The sequence below is a fragment of the Watersipora subatra genome, chromosome 7 (assembly GCF_963576615.1).
Source record: "Watersipora subatra chromosome 7, tzWatSuba1.1, whole genome shotgun sequence".
In the NCBI taxonomy this organism is placed as follows: domain Eukaryota; kingdom Metazoa; phylum Bryozoa; class Gymnolaemata; order Cheilostomatida; family Watersiporidae; genus Watersipora; species Watersipora subatra.
Window position 1 is genome coordinate 39,951,034 of NC_088714.1, and position 17,566 is coordinate 39,968,599.

The following is a 17,566-nucleotide window of genomic DNA, read 5'->3' on the forward strand; positions in this document are numbered from 1 at the left end:
TGCATGCTCACGCCTGTTGAGACTAACCAATCACAGCGCAGCTATCAGCGTTAATTATTTTATTCGGCCCAGCAGTACACACGCAGACAATAACTGTATCAAACCACATAGCAACTCGTCCAGCCCATCTCAGCGCTCCTATCTAAGGCTAGTCATTAGCAATTCTGGCTCCGTAACACAGAAGTGCCAAGGTGTTCACCAACCTCCATACAACGTAGAAACCACAACCTGTGTGATCATTAAGCACCGTATATAGCGGCATTAGAGGTGCTCCTTCACACATTATCACAAGCGAGCTGAGAGTTCACACGTTTAGATCGTGTCAAAGAAACATAGACGTGGGATTCAATACATGAGGTCAGGTATGTATCTAATAGCTCTTTGCTAAGGCATCAGTTTAATTTAATTTATGTAATTGAATTAAAGTTTAAAAACATTTTTGGCATTATTCAAGCAAGCAACTACACGCAAATTCAAATTAATTTTCCCCAAAAAGCAAACCTGGAAGAGGATTTGAATTTTGAACATTTAGTTACCACTTCCTTTTCTAACCACCCCATTATATGTTACACAGTTGGTAGCATGATAGTTTACTTTAATGCTATAAATTGTAGCTAATTATGTAACAACAATTACCTTAATAGCAATTGTTCATATAAAACTTATCTACGTGTATATATACGATATATAGATATACATATATATAGATATACGTATATATGTATGCTTATATGTATATATGCGTAGCTGCAACTCTTGTCACAAAAAATTGGGAAGTTCTAAAAATTTACAGAATGTTGTAATTTTCTGTGTAGATAAAAAAGATGAATGAAAACACAAACAGTCGGCCACCGTCAACGGCGAGTCTAAGTGATGCCTGTTCTCCTAAGGCAGCGGTTACTTCGGAACCAACAGAGTTAGTCAATAGTCTCTCTACAAATGCCAGAGCATTCTCAATAGATGCCCTTCTCTCCCAGCAAGACTCTGGGGTTGTCTCCGATGACAGCGACAGCGAGATTGAGGTGAGTTCACTTTATACAACATCAGTTTATTACTAGCTCTTAGCTAGGGTATCTATTTAGATACATTTAAAAATAACTTTTTTTTAAGTCTGTGAAATTATATATTGGGAAAATTAGTATTTTATAAATACTTTCATGTAAACTAACTGACAATACAAACCTAAAAGATATCTATTTAAAAAATACACTGGATCACACAAAATAATATTATATCCCTCAAACAACAAATATATATATATATATATATATATATATATATATATATATATATATATATATATATATATATACATTTCTATATGCATACAAACCAGTAACCTTAAAGTTGATACATATATTTAGCAACCTCCTTACTTATAATTGATGTGCATGAGAAGTGTCTGGTCTCAGCATGTTTATAGAGCCATGCCCTTCAATTTTCCTTTTAAAATATTTAAGTGAAAATATCAAGCTTATATTTATATTTAAAACCCTTCTTTGACAGTTTAATCAAAAAATTTACGTTTAACTTATTTCATCTAAAGCTTTTTAATAAATTTTATGGTGTATTGTATATTATATGTAGCATTTACATTATATTATATTTTATATAAGTTTTACAATAAATATTATATTATAGCTCTAAGTATATAATTTTTTTTGCATTATATTTAACAAAATACATGTATAATAAATAGATAAATAAAACTTAATATTTTTAATAAATAAATTTGTACAAAGTTATTGCACTTTAGGTAGAAGAGGTGACAAAGAATGATTCTGGAGAGAATACACAAGATAAAAATATTACAAAGCAACTCTCACCTTCAATGGACGCCCTAGGTAAGCTGACATAAGTAATAGGTCTTGCTTATACAACCGTTGAAGTCAAGTCGGGTACTTTAAATTTAAATATCAATTTTAAATTCAGCTTATTAAACAAATATTCTAAAAGTATGCTATTATAAAATTTGTTGATACATAAGCTGTGGTAACTTACATGGTACATTTTCAGCAAAGTATTTACTCGTAAATAAATTTAATATTATTATATATGCTAAACAAAATTTTAAACATTTTCTCAAATTCTAAATTTGAGTCATGCTCTATATTAATAACGCACTTACTTTCAGAAAGGTTTCGCTACACAAAATCACAATATTAATAATATATGCTGTAAGGTTGAAAAATTTACTGATAGTAACAAGGACTGTAGCTGGGAGTCAGTTAAGCTTGTTGGTAGGTTGAGCGAGTGAGAGGAATAGTTAATAGGAAAACTGATTTCAAACTTCCAGGGTGGTCTCTCACTGGGTGGTCTAGCGAACCCCGCCAGTTTCATATGCGCTTTCACCAAACCCTTGTTTATTGAAAAATAAAATACAAAATGTATGATTTTTTTCACATTCAATACAGATGGGTATATATTTACTGGTGCACAAAATGAACTGTACATTAACATCACTGTGTTCAAAGTACAAAACCAATTCAACACATGAACTCACAACAAATTGTATATCTCTTCATAAAGACATAACCTTATAAATCAGTGTGACTTCTGCTGTTGCCTTTGGATGACCTTCACAGGCTCCTTAGACCAACTCATTGAACCCCTAGGGTTCGTTCAAGTCCAGGTTAAAATCCAAAATTAGCCTAGACATTGCCCTACGTATAGTTGCATGAAAAAATTCATCCCTGATTGAGTAAAAGCCAATTATAACAAGAAATTGTGTCACTCTTTTAAGAAATTAAAAAATATGTTTTTGCTAAAAGGAATACAAATATTTTGCCTGAAACATGCTCTGACGAGGTTATTACCTATTGACTATCTTTACAGCAATCTGATATTAGAGGAATAAAGTTGAGAATTGCTGAAATCTGGCCATATAATAGTTAAATTCTCAAACCACAAACAAATCGTAATTTTTAAGTGACAAGACAGCCTAAAGCATTAGAAAACAAGCTTCTTTGTGTTTGACAATTTCAAACAAAAGAGTGAGTAATTACAGCACTAATAGCTGTAGTCAGTTGTTGAATATTGGAGTGTGGGTCGGCACTCGACAACTCTACTTAAATTGACATCGCCAAGATATTAAACAACGTTTTTTTAGAGAATGATTCCTTTTAGTAACATTTCCTAAACTTGATTTCAACCGATGAGATTTGCTGACTCCTTGTATTGACTATTTTAAGCCCTAGACACGCGTTCAATTTGACAGACATGCATGCAAGCGAGTATGTATAAGTTTTATCTAAAAGTAAATTAACAGGATAAAAAATTTCCAGCTGCCAAAATATTTTTACTTTCACACCGGATCGCAGGAAAAATACAATTAACATAATTTCCGAAGAGTCCTTTTAGATAAGGAGTCAGTGAGGTTGAAGATTTTAGCAGCCGCTAGAGACGCTTTATTGGTATTCAAAACTGTGTGTTTAAGTTACTATCATGAGTATTAATATCACCTTACTTTAATAATACATATTTTAATGCATTTTTTAGTTAAAACTGAAAACTACCCAAATATGAGCTGCTAACGAGTTCATCTCTAGTTATAAATCTATTTTAATAAGCTAAAACCTAAGGCTATTATATGTTAACACAGCCTCATCAGTTAGTTAGCCGTTGTACTTCCGGCATTGAAATCAACTATAATCTTTATAATAAGAGCTCTATCAACCCATCTGTCTGTCTGTTCGTCTGAAGCCATGCTTAGAGCGTTAGGAAAAAAGACTACTTTCAGCAGGATTCCAACTCGTGTTATTTGGTTAGATAGACCAACACTCAATAACCTGTGCCAATCGTCGCTTTGCCTGTCTCTAGAATAATTTTACTGTATATATTACACTTGACGATCTCCCAGGATGCACGTGACTGCCAAAGCACTAGTTTATATAATTTAGTAGCACACGATCTTGTATGATTTCATAGAAACCTGTCAACAAGTATCTCTGCAGAGAAACCACAACTCCTGTCCTGCAAAACATAAACACGCAGTGGCAAATATTTTATATTTTGTTTTGAGCGTTATGCAATGGTATGAGAAAGAATCGAAATTTTTACCCATTGTAAGCCTTTTAACTTACAATTGTGTCATGTTACCACATTCGTCAAGCTGAAACATGCAGCATGTCAGCAAAGGTACAGAATGAGGCAATTAGCACTTGGAGACATCATATATACGAAGGGGCAGACAAGCTATAGAATGTCATATACAATCAGATACAACTATATCATGCCATGTTTACGTACTCTGTCGCTAGCGCACATCAAATCAATCCTTCCTGCACCAGCAACTCTTGTATCCAGCTTACGTTCTTGCTATATACAAACGTGATAAAGATCGAGGCACTACAACGACTGTCCTTTAAGCCCATTTTAAATCATACAGATTGCAGGCTATCATAATATTTCACGGTCTGCAAATGTTTATAAGCAACGAGTTTATAAGGAGACGGTAAGCTAAACAGCACGAGCCAGTAAAGTTGAGTGAATATACACAGGTTCCCTTAAGATGCCATAATTTGAACAGCGCTGCCTGAGCCGTCAGCTCATCAGACGCTGCTAGAAATCCGTCTAGAACTGTAATGGAGGCGCTGTATATAACACCACAGTTTATCTTTTTTGATTTGATGGCCGCATAACAGGCAACAACGGATGTTTGCGTGATATAATGACAAAAGGCAGCGTAGCGGCAGCATTTGATCGTGTGCAGATCATGAGTCAAATTGACACCCTAATTAGTGGCGTTTGAAGATAGTTTGATGAGCAGTCGAGAGCAATGTTTAAGGTTCAAATGTATACAGAAATTAAATGTCTATCTGAATAACGTAAACTTACCTATCATAAAATCATTTACAACAAACAAGGCCAAGGAAGCTATAGACTACAAGGGTTCAACTTTGATGTTTGAATTGTAGTCATAAACATTCTCCTTTCTCTTTCAATTCATCAAAATCTTTTTCATACAAGTGCTAGAGTCGCAGTAACCCTCTTAGTGCATCGTAACTGAATAGACATACTACTAGGTAGGAAACAAATGTAGATGTCAATTGAACGAGGTTTTTTATGTTAGTTCAAACATTATCTTCCAAGTTCCAACAATGAGGTCACTAAATAACCGGTTTGTAATAGACATCCAAGTCTTATGTTTTGGCTGTTGCTCGCACTTTTGGCCTTGTCTGTTATTTGAAAATGCCGAAGCATCTGCTACCAAAGAGGTCTTGCTCGTTAAAGCAGGCAGCAGCTCTTTGTATCACCTCATATCTTGAATTGCAATAAAAACTCTTTTGTTTCTATTATTATAACTGTTCAAATACATAATTGGTAAATATTAAAAATGGAAAAAATATTTCTAGTCTCTCATTTTATGTATAATAGAACTAACAACATTTGCAGCACCGTCGATGTCTTTAACTTAAGTTGGTAGAAATTTTTTTACAGCGGTTAAAAAAACTTTCTTTTTAATATCTAATAACACACTTTTGCAATTCTAAAGCTAAAAAAGCTGAAAATGGTGCCAGTCGTTGCTGTCAGAATGTTGAACTTTCAACTTTCAATGTTGAAAGCTCAATTAGAAGAAAATTAATTTGGAGTAACTTGATAATAAATTGTAAGAATTGAGAAGAGTAAAGGTCAAAATGAGGAATGCATGAGTGCTAGACGCTGCCAGGAATGCAAGAGAGACAGCGCTGACACCTCTGTGTATACAGATATTATTAACACATTTCAGAAGAATGGTGACTATTTCGTAATCAGGCAGATTTTTCTGCCGTTACAGTTACTAATAGCTTGGTAAAATAGCAGTTTACAAACTCATTAAACGCTCTCCTGTTGGTCCGGTGCCAGCTATATTGTGCATTCTCACAGCTTTCTGTACTATCTGCTGCTCTGTACTCCTCTGTACGCCTCAACCTACATCCTGTTCACTTATATATATATTCTCATTTATGAATTACATGTATACCACGCAGTAAATTTAACAATACGATATATTTATATATTTCTTTTCATTAAGAAATGTATAAATATGATAATTTTTGATAATACGGATTGGACCTGAATAGTTGAACATGTTCTAGTTGCTGATATTTAAAGATCTCATACAATGTTGAAAACACTGTTGGCAGTGCAGACTTTCTCTATACAGAATGTATCATAGATCATATGAGTCATAACACACAAAAGCACACATAGTATAGGATGAATGCTGTTGATTCTGTCATGCATATGGTAGCTATATAATATCTGGCATCATTTGCAACTTAGACTGTGTTCTAAGGATAGCCAATATACAAGAGCAAGCCTTAGAATCTTTTACTTTTACCTTAGAAGTCTAAAAACATATAACTAAGCATTGATGTTGTTTTTCGTGCTCTATTCCTATTTTAGTTGTCTGAAGAGCTCATTTTATTACTAGTGTGTTTATTTTAATTGTTTAATTTTATCCTTTTTTATTTATTTCAATTTTTGCAAATATTATGATTTTATTTTAGGAAGCACTAGATGACTTCTCCAGTTTTTTATATAAACTGAATTAAGTATATCGGATTATTCTCCATCTCAATTCTCTTTACCCTGGAACATATGAAATGAACATATGAAATGTGCATATAGTTAGTATTTTGTCTTGTTAACACACCTTAATCTATTTTAGTTTGTATCAATAACTCACCCAGTAATCTGATCATAGTTGAGATATTAAAGTTTTCTTTAGAAAATGTTTTAGTATTCTTATAATTTTAATAACTTTAAGTTCTAAAGTATTTTTTGGTATTTTTGTTATGATCAACTGTTTGTTTGTCTTTTTTGAGAAAATACAGATATTATTTCACATTTAATACATCTGAGTTTTTTTATTTTAGTTACTCTGACAAGATGATGCATAAGGTTAATACATTTTGCAAATTATTGGTAATAATTAAATAATAATAATATTATAAAAATCTATATTAATTAAGAATTAATATAAAACAAAATAAAGAAAAAATTTCTTACTAAAGATGAAGTGCGAAAATATAGACATTTTGGTTTTTACTGTTTTTATCATCTAAATTACAGGCCAGAGTTAACTGAAATCACACATAATCTTATTCATTCTCTGAGTAGCAAGCTCTAGAAGGTATAAGCTTGTTTGTTTTCAACGCTTGCTCTTTTTTCCATCTTCCTTGTTACGCTTCTATGAATGCCACAAAGGAAACCCTGTATACATTTCAGATGAGCTTTCAGAGGACAACTGCAAAACTTCTGACACTTTGGCTAAAAGTCAGTGCCATCTTGAGATGACAGATCTATGGAAGAAATTCTATGAACTGGGAACAGAAATGATAATTACGAAATCTGGCCGGTAAGTTTTCTCCAAGTGTACTTTGAGCTTTATACATTTTCCATTTTGTTACATTCATAAGACATAGCTCGCTGGGTGGTCTAGCTTGTTTTAAGGATCAATTGCTATAGTCAATATGTGATAAATCTTGCCAATATATTTCATTAAGTAGGTATCAATGTCTGGGCTCTCACAACAGCAATTAAAATGACTGAGTGATACGCATCATTTGGATGTAGAACTACGATATGGTCATGACATTTCAACTGGTTCATATGATGTTAGACTTGACTGCTGGTGATTTTATCATCCTGCGCAGTAGATTTTGTTTTAGCACACTACATTCTTTCCAACTTTTAATATTTATCGAGATTTAAATGACATTCTTGATAAAAAACTGCCATCTCAAGCGGAGATGCCTACACAAGCTATAAATATTTAGCACTGCTGACCAAAATGGTTTTAAGATATAAATAGGTTGTTAAAAAACATGTTGCTATTCAATTTCGGTAAACTATTGGTATACTTCTGATATCAATCTAAAAATATTTATTCTGCTTAGCTAATCGGGTTTTGCTATTTCCTTTTGAAACCGTGAAAAGTGTCACCCTGACAATGTCAACATCATTATCAAGCGCCTCAATTACATCCCTAATTATGGCGGTTAAGACAAATTCTGTGTTATTTCATCACAAACCTGATGACTGATATTCTTCTAAAATCGTTTACGCTAGGCCTTAGCCGCTGACGACCTTACAACCATGTGGACAGCGTTCCTGCTTTCTGTTATCTTTAGCCAAGTGTCAAATAGCGTGGGACAGCTATAGGTTTTTAGTCAAAATATTAGTGTTGTTCGGCGGACATCTGACACTTAACATCGACCACCTTGTTCTTATTTTCGCTGACCTCACAGGCTCTTGCCTTCAGACGTTTATGTAGTCTTTATAAAAATGTTGACAATAAGGCTATTAATTCCGGTGTGAAGTTAATATCGTGTTGATGCCAAAAATATATTACTCTACGTCAAATGGTAGAGCAACTTCAATTACTTTGGATCCTACAACAACAAAAAACATTGAGCGAGTTAGTATCTGTAGATCTAACACAGCATCAGACATGTATGCTGTTTAAGTGAGTAATTTTTTAAAAAGTTTAATTAATTTAAATCTGCACAGTTTTGTTGACAGTTCAAAAGGCTTTAAGAGTGAGTGAGCTATTTAAAACATCTAAAACAAAAAACCCCAAAATATTTCTGCTATTATTTATAAAGATATCACATGACATATTTAAATCCTAAACTAAAGTTTAAATAAAATACAACTTTATTTGTTTTGTATTATAATAGCTGATCCGTATGTTATAGATTGCCACTAAAGCCTTTTATATACCTCTCCGTAATAAACATAGTTCATGAGGGATGATTTCCAGAGCTAGCATCATCTGCTGCCTTTAATAGGATTATACAGGCTTGCCATTTCCATGTAGCAGAGAATAAATATAATCCAATATTCAGAGTCACACTATTACCTCAAAATACACAGCAGTGCGGCAGCGTTCAATGCGGCAGCATTAAATTACCTATAACTGTGCCAGTTAGCATGTTTAGCGATGGTTATTAATCTATGCACAACCATGCCATGGTTCCGGAGTAGGAGAATACAGTTGGATAATTGCCCAGTTAAAAGAAGATGATAGATTTACATGTACCGTCGGCATCGCTTAGTCAGCGTGGGGGTAGACTTAAAGAACAAGTGGCCATTTAATCTCCTTATGATTTCATCCTAAAACATCTCTTTCCCCCAATCAATCCGAGATAATAAATAGATATTATCAGAGAGAAATATGTCACTAAATAAGACAGAGCAATTCAAAAAGTCATAGAATTGCTGGAATACGTCTGCGAACACTAATTCAACTTCTTTAACGTTGACCAATACCATATCTCAAGGATTTTCTCAAAGCATGGGAAAGCGATATTAACTTCTTTTCAATAACAAGACTAGAATAAATGCTGCCATGTGTTCCTATTTTTTAATTTTCGCGTCTGTCTGCTCTTTCGTCTGTAGAAATATGACTAGTTAGTATATGATTTGAATGATATAGTTTATAGATATTCAGTGCCTGAGAAGACAAAATACATTCAGCAGTGTTTTTCTCTTGATCTTTGTCATGAATCTGTGCCAGTGATGACTTAGCAAATATAAATTTTTCTTATTTGATAGTTTGCAACAAACTTCAACCATATATCAAAACATCGCTTGATGTTATCTATGTCATCATTGTGTGGATTATGCAGACTTGGGTGGAGTTGTACGCACATGTAGTTACTGTCCGACTAGTCTTTCAGTGGACATTCGCCTGAAGGGTGAAAATGCTGAAAATGGAATAGTTGGTGCAGCATTTTCTTGCGCATCATTCGCAAGTGCTATTTCCATCGTTCACAAGCGTGAAATATTTAGTAAGAATTTGCGAGTAACAAAACTCGCTTGACTTGCGGATGTTTCTTGCTTCCATCATGCGGGTCACACAAACTTGCTGATGTGTCATGGAAACATAGTGATACACACTGACCTACTCTTCTTATTCTCAGAGATATCTTAGTTTAAAGTAAACATTCCCTTAGTTTGTTCACCTCTTCTGTTCGATTATCACTTCTACTACTATTATAACTAAAAATAATATTCAAAGCATTATTCCTTCGGATTCACATTTTTCAATTATTATTTGGAGAAGTATTAAATGTGAGACACAGGTTGTTCTTTCCAGGCTACGCTATGGCTGGATTCGCTTCAATTTATTTTCTAATGGCAAGATCGTGGTTGAATTTGCAAAACGCTTTAGTTATTGATAGACATCAATGCCTAAACTAGATTATAGATTGCTCATACCTCATCTTCAACACACACTGGGATGTCTGCTCCACACCAAAATCGTTACTATTATAGTAACAATTTCGGTGTGGAGTCCATGTCGAGCCGTGTCCGTCCATTTGGATATAAAAGCCATGTCCGCCCATATATCTAAATTCACGCTAAGGAGAAGTGATTCCGGTCACAGGTATCAAAACCAAATATTTTTGGATTTCCAGCTTAGTAGAGGATCACCTTTCTCCATTTAAGAATAATTGGGCGCATGTTCATTACACATGGTGACCTCTCACAGTGCACGGGACCACCAGCGTACTAATCGGTATACATTTATCAAACTATTCAATGTTATAACATACAGGTGTGAGTATTGCCTGTAGCTATACAACATACAGGTGTGAGTACTGCCTGTAGCTGTACAACATTCAGTTGTGAGTACCGCTTGTAGCTGTAGAACATACAGGTGTGAGTACTGCTTGTAGCTGTACAACATACAGTTGTGAGTACTGCTTGTAGCATCATATTGTTTCAAATTACCAGAAAAACTGTTTTTAACTTCTTTCAATGCCCTAACTATTTTTCACATATTTTATCGACAGCTTTAAGCTCGCATTATTAGCCGTCAGCATGATTGAGGCTCTGCGTGCGGCTTGTCTCCACACTTGTCAACTTTCGACCGAGTTTGCTGTCAAAGAATAAATTTGTTCAATTGGTGCTATCACTGCGGCATCACAAGCTGTCATACTCTTCTATTCTCAAGAGGCTCTCTGATTAATTACTCGGCTATAGTCAGGGAGTTAAGCTAGATCCAGTCATATGTTTGGCCAAGAATTTGACAGGTTAGCAGTGTTTATATACAAGTTAAACTAGCCCCGTATTGGGTTGGGGGAATTTAATTAGTCATGATAAACCATGAATATTGGATTATATATTAATTGAAGCTGTAAAGCTTGCCTAGCTCCGGATGTCTTCTTTATACGACAGCCAAAGCCAACAGCAGCTGTAATGACAAGTGCAACTATTTTTATAGGATAAAAGACGGTGTTTTTAGTCACTAGAATAATTTGTCCACGTACTTGACACATTTAGACATTATAGGCCTGTTAAACACGCTGCTGTTGACTTCATGTCTACACTTTTTATAATCCAAGTGGGTTGAGTTACATGTATGCTGACTAAATCTATTTCTGACAAATAGTGAAAAATGGAACATTCTACCATACCCAAAATTTTATTCGTTTAACTTAAATTCTGAAAAATACATACAAGAACGACAACTACAGGAACCTTAATTGCAGGCTCCTAGAACTCTGGTAGTCTAGTGTGCCGGGAGAGATAGTCAGGTGTGCCGATAAAGCGAAGAGAATAAGTGTATGCACAATATATTGTAATTCATAGGCACTGAAGACATATAGTTGACTCGGTGATTAGTGTCTCGGTTCACCATTTGATGGTTATGGGTTTGAAACCAGTGAGATGAATTCTTTTTTCCAATTATGGCTTCGCCCAAACCAATTGACAGGACCTTTAAGATAGCAAGGGTTAATATATACATAAAAGATTACTACAGGGACCTACTGATAAATAATGCAAATATAACAAAAAGTATATAAAATGGTGACATGACAACTTTATATTAATTAATTAATTCAATTTGCTAGAAACTAACAGTCACCTCATGTAAGTCCGGTAAAAGACTTGCATGAGAATTGGTTGAAAGTTCATTGCACATCAATCTTTGGAGTGTTTTAAAAAATTTAAAGTCATTAAGCGTTGACTATGATCCAGTTAAAGAGTTGTATGTTTTGTGACTCATCTAAACCGTTCTGCAGTCTAGTTACAAAAATCTTCTTTCAGGCGGATGTTTCCCTCTCTGCGAATCTCATTCACAAACCTGGACCCAAAAGCCAACTACCAAGTGTTTTTTGACATAGCTCCAGTAGACAACAAAAGATATAGATATACATACCATAGAAGTTCTTGGCTAGTAGCAGGCCGAGCCGACCCTCCCATTCCTCGCAGGTAAAGTACTTCTAGAACTCAGACTAAAGCTGATCTCACACTTTTACTGAATCTGCAATTTTATGTATAAATTTTAATAATGACACTCTTACAATGTATACCATATCTCGTGTTTGTAAACTTGTCAACGATGAGAGGACAACTTCTGAACATGTAATTAAATATGTTAAAACTTTTCTATTATTTTATGTTTTTATTTTCTAGAATCTACACACATCCTGATGGACCATTTCGAGGAGACTCTCTTATGAAACAATCTTTGTCATTCGAGAAAGTAAAGCTGACCAACAACATACATGATAGATGGGGCTATGTAAGTACCACCCACCTTACGATAATTGTAAGAACAGAAGCTATGCCTTGCTGGTTGGTATTAACTAAAAACTAGACACCATTTTTCTTGCCAGTCAAATTGAATGAAATATTAAAAGCCTCAACAGATAAGGAAACCATTATCTATTTAGTATTGCAGAGAACAAATTGGGTTAAGTCATACTGAATTATTTCTCAAGAAATCCACACTGACCAGCATCCTGTTTTTAAGTGATTAAATTATAATTGTCATAATTATGCAATACTTTTTGTATAAATTTTGGTTTTTGCATTTATGACACTACATGGCACCTTTTTATTTATGGATTTTTTGTTTTTTTATGGCACTATATGTAAAGCATTGTTTTTATAAAAATTCATTATGGACTGCCCAATATATATTTGGTGTATATATATGGTATATATAGTAATAATCCCACGACCAAACGAGCGGAGCGAAGTGTGGGAGTTTTTTATGATAAATGCATATGCACGCAACTTACGAAAATTATTCATCAACAATGAGACGAACCCTCGTCAAGAAATTTCATCAACAAATTTAAGCATCGTTATGTAAAGTCGTTAAAGTAAAATAACGATACAAAACACATTTAAACTTACTTAAATATGTTACCAAGTCTTTGTAAACCGTCGGTATTATCTTAAAACTTACCCATCTGATCGGATTATACACAAATAGACAGATTAATTTCAACGAAAATCGCCACAAAACACTTGAAAAGCTTGGTTTAATAAAAGTTAAGACCGAAAATTGAAACGCCGAGCGACAGATAATAGAACGATGAAGTCTTACGCATTTTACGAAAAAATAACGTGCGCTTTTCACCAGTCTATAGCATTGTCGAATTGCTGAAGGTTTGGCAATTAACATAGGAGTACAGAAATCGTTTCATTTTTGCCGATTTCAATTTTTTCATTTTCATTTGCCGACACATTTGAATACTTTCCCATTCTAACTGATGTCCAACGCAGTATAAGTAAAGCAAATGACGATGATATTTTTTAACGTTTCTTATGAGATTATTACAATAATTAATTATAAGTTTGGATGACTACAGAACAATGACTACGTAGTACAGACTTTCTAAAAATCTAACGCAGTGTAAGTAAAGGCATGACGATGATATTTTTTCTAACGGTTCTAACTGATGTCCAACGCAGTATAAGTAAAGCAAATGACGATGATATTTTTTAACGTTTCTTATGAAATTATTACAATAATTAATTATAAGTTTGGATGACTACAGAACAATGACTTCGTAGTACAGACTTTCTAAAAATCTAACGCAGTGTAAGTAAAGGCATGACGATGATATTTTTTCTAACGGTTCTAACTGATGTCCAACGCAGTATAAGTAAAGCAAAAGACGATGATATTTTTTAACGTTTCTTATGAAATTATTACAATAATTAATTATAAGTTTGGATGACTACAGAACAATGACTACGTAGTACAGACTTTCTAAAAAGCTAACGCAGTGTAAGTAAAGGCATGACGATGATATTTTTTCTAACGGTTCTAACTGATGTCCAACGCAGTATAAGTAAAGCAAAAGACGATGATATTTTTTAACGTTTCTTATGAAATTATTACAATAATTAATTATAAGTTTGGATGACTACAGAACAATGACTACGTAGTACAGACTTTCTAAAAAGCTAACGCAGTGTAAGTAAAGGCATGACGATGATATTTTTTCTAACGGTTCTAATGAGACTATTGCAATAATTAATTATAAGTTTGGATGACTACAGGACAATGACTACGTAGTACAGATTTTCTAAAAATCTATATAAATATCACAACTTCGTGATATTGTTAGCTATGCCGTTTTGAAATGTAAACAAAATTGTGCATTGATTTTTTATTATTACTATATAAATAATATTGGTTATTCTAATAATATCAGTGCATTTTACTTCTAATATTGGCCAATATTGCATTTCTTTTTTTGCAGGAGGAGAGATATAAACATATAATCTTTTCCTTTCATTATTGTTATTTGTTGTATATAATAACACCCAGTACATTACAGCTACCATTGCAGTTATCCTATTTGACTGCTAATATTGCATTTCTCAACCATCAGTACCCTTTCTTTTTTCCAATATCACTTTGGTCGTGGGCTGTATGACAGTGGAATTTCTAGTATATATAATGTATGTATAATATGTATACATAATGTATATAATGTTTGTAAGTAAGATTTTAATATACATTAAAATAAATATTAACATTTGTATATATTCCAATACAAAGGTATATATGATAATGTACATTATGTATATATATATATAGTATGTATATGTAACGTTTATAAATGATATTTTAATGTATGTACTAAAATAAATATCCATGTTTATCTATATTTTAATATATATACTGTATATAGTATGTATACATAAAGTATATAAATAAGAGTTTATTATCAAAACTTTAAACTTATTTATGCAGCTCTATTTTTAGGTGATTCTTAACTCAATGCACAAGTATCAGCCTAGGGTGCATCTCGTCAAATATGAAGAAAAAGTACCTTCCGGAAGTCTTCTCTCAGATATCGTGGATCTAGACAGGAAATCATTTGCATTTTCTGAAACACAGTTCATCGGTGTGACAGCCTATCAGAACCAACTAGTAGGTGCTACCTGTAACAGTTTATCAGAACCAACTAGTAGGTGCTACTTGTGACAGCCTATCAGAACTAACTAGTAGGTGCTACTTGTGACAGCCTATCAGAACCAACTAGTAGGTGCTACTTGTGACAGCCTATCAGAACTAACTAGTAGGTGCTACTTGTGACAGCCTATCAAAACCAAGTAGTAGGTGCTACTTGTGAATACCTTGCTGACAACCATGCGTACTATATACTGTACATAGTCTAAAGTGTTTCCTAACATATAGCAGCAGAGGCTCACAAGAACTGCAATTGCAAAATAACATCAGGGTATCTCAATGCACAACGGCTTTCACCTTATCACATGGAATATAAGTAATACAGTAATATTACCATTTTGATAGAGTTTTAAAAAAGTTTGTGAATAATTTTTATTTTGTACTAATTCATATTGTTGTAAAGTGATGGTTTTCATTATAATTAAAATCACTTTATTTTAATGTATTTTGGATTAAATTATAAAACAGATTTACTGTAGTTAGCTAGACAATTATCGCAAAGAAATAAGAATACCATTCGATTTCAAGTTCAGAATTTTTGCTCTGTTTCTAAAGCAATGAGGTCTAGATAGTGTCTGAGTTCAGAAAGTTTGTTTGTTCGTTCAGAAAGTTTGTTTGTTTGTTCAGAAAGTTTGTTTGTCATAAAAAAAAGTCAGACTTCTTTACTCACATTCACATTTTTTGAGATTTGAGATGCTCCAAAATTATGGGTAGACTGTACCAATACGTGCAAAAGCCTTGAACTCGCCTCTGCTGCGGTGCAACACCCATGAAACTTAAGCTATATTTCTTTAGCTTTGATAGAGTCGTATGTAACTAACATGTTGAAATAACCTACATGTATGATACCAATCTTTTAAATCAATGGGCCTTATTGGTTCATTTTCTGGCTTTCTTAATCATATCTCAGTTACTAATGCTTGCCTAATACTTTTCCAGATCACAAAGTTGAAAATTGACAGCAACCCTTTTGCAAAAGGATTTCGAGACTCTGCCAGAATCACACAGATGGATAGAGAAAGTGTGGATTTGCTAATAAAGGCATCAAGGAATGGCTATCCTCAGATACCAACATCTCACGTACCATCCATCTTCCCAGAACAACTTCATTTGCCCATCCTCCAGTGTAAGAGCTCTTGGCCTTTTTAATGTATACCAACTCGAAAATGTTTGAAATCCGTAAACCAATATGGCACAAATTGCTAGTCTATGAGACAATAAGCTAATAGATGATGAGTCAGAGGACGCACCCATAACACACAAGTTTTTATAAACTCTAAAACATGTAATCTATAAAGCATGACATCATTTTTATGCTCATTTTTAATGAAATCATAAATGCATTACAAAAACATCCATCATAACTACATTTAAGTTTGGACATATACAATGTTACCTAGTGTATAATTTGTTCAGATTGTACATCCATTTCAATCGCTATGAGCATAAGTTCGAAATGAGCAGACCAGTTTTAAATTCTAATTATTACAATCAGCAACAGACTCGTGCTAAATGCAGTTGCTGCTGCGATAGCATGCCTAGGCAATCTTGTGCTGCGGTAGCATGCCTAGGCAATCTTGTGCTGCGATAGCATGCCTAGGCAATCTTTTACCACTCAATTTCACTCATTTTTAATTTATTGATAGGAGTAGGCAACTCCATATGCCAACCTGGCATTCCTAATAAACATAGAATTGTAAAGAGCTCATTTTATTTACAATTTGCTAATATACAATTTCCCCAATTTATTGCAGCTACAATGACATCAAAGTATCCATCACTATTACCGTTGCCACCACCTACTCTCACTAGTCACCGAGATGGCATGCACAAGGACTTTTTAAAAGCCTACCTTGACAAACTAACGGGTAGCACAAACATTCTAACACCTCCATACAAGGCGCCCACGATGCAAGCTCTCAAAGCAGCTCAACTACGGTTCAACCCATACCGACAATGACCAGCTGATCATCTCATACCTGCCTACATACCGGCTGGTACTGGAATAACTCATACAAGCAGACATCAGCTCATTAACCCATACAAACACTGACAGTGACTAGTGTATACTGACCCGAGTGCTAACTGAAGGAGGATATATTCTTTGTATAGTTTACCCTGTGACCTAACAATATTCTCTTTGTCTAGCTCAAAGCGTATTACACTCAGCAGCAAAACACTGCGTTGCAGCTACAATGTTACATAAATGTTATTTATTATTTCATGTTATTTTTTTTAATATGCTTTGTCACTAGTATTATTTCTTGATGAGTTCTAATCAGATAGCGAAAAGATATGAATCTCTATTCTATTTTCATAATAACAAAGAATAAAATAATAGATGTCATA

General features: G+C 33.8%; 1 protein-coding gene across 1 annotated transcript; it reads left to right on the forward strand.

Annotated features, from left to right (window-relative positions):
* Positions 1-157: 157 nt before the first annotated feature.
* On the forward strand, positions 158-17,548 carry LOC137399395 (T-box transcription factor TBX20-like). The gene is made up of 9 exons (XM_068085484.1): positions 158-362; positions 816-1,022; positions 1,757-1,844; positions 7,213-7,342; positions 12,046-12,210; positions 12,415-12,523; positions 15,011-15,178; positions 16,157-16,343; positions 16,972-17,548. The coding sequence occupies exons 2-9, from the start codon at positions 825-827 to the stop codon at positions 17,175-17,177; spliced, it is 1,251 nt and encodes a 416-aa protein (XP_067941585.1). The 5' UTR covers positions 158-362; positions 816-824; the 3' UTR covers positions 17,178-17,548.
* The last annotated feature ends 18 nt before the right edge of the window (positions 17,549-17,566 follow it).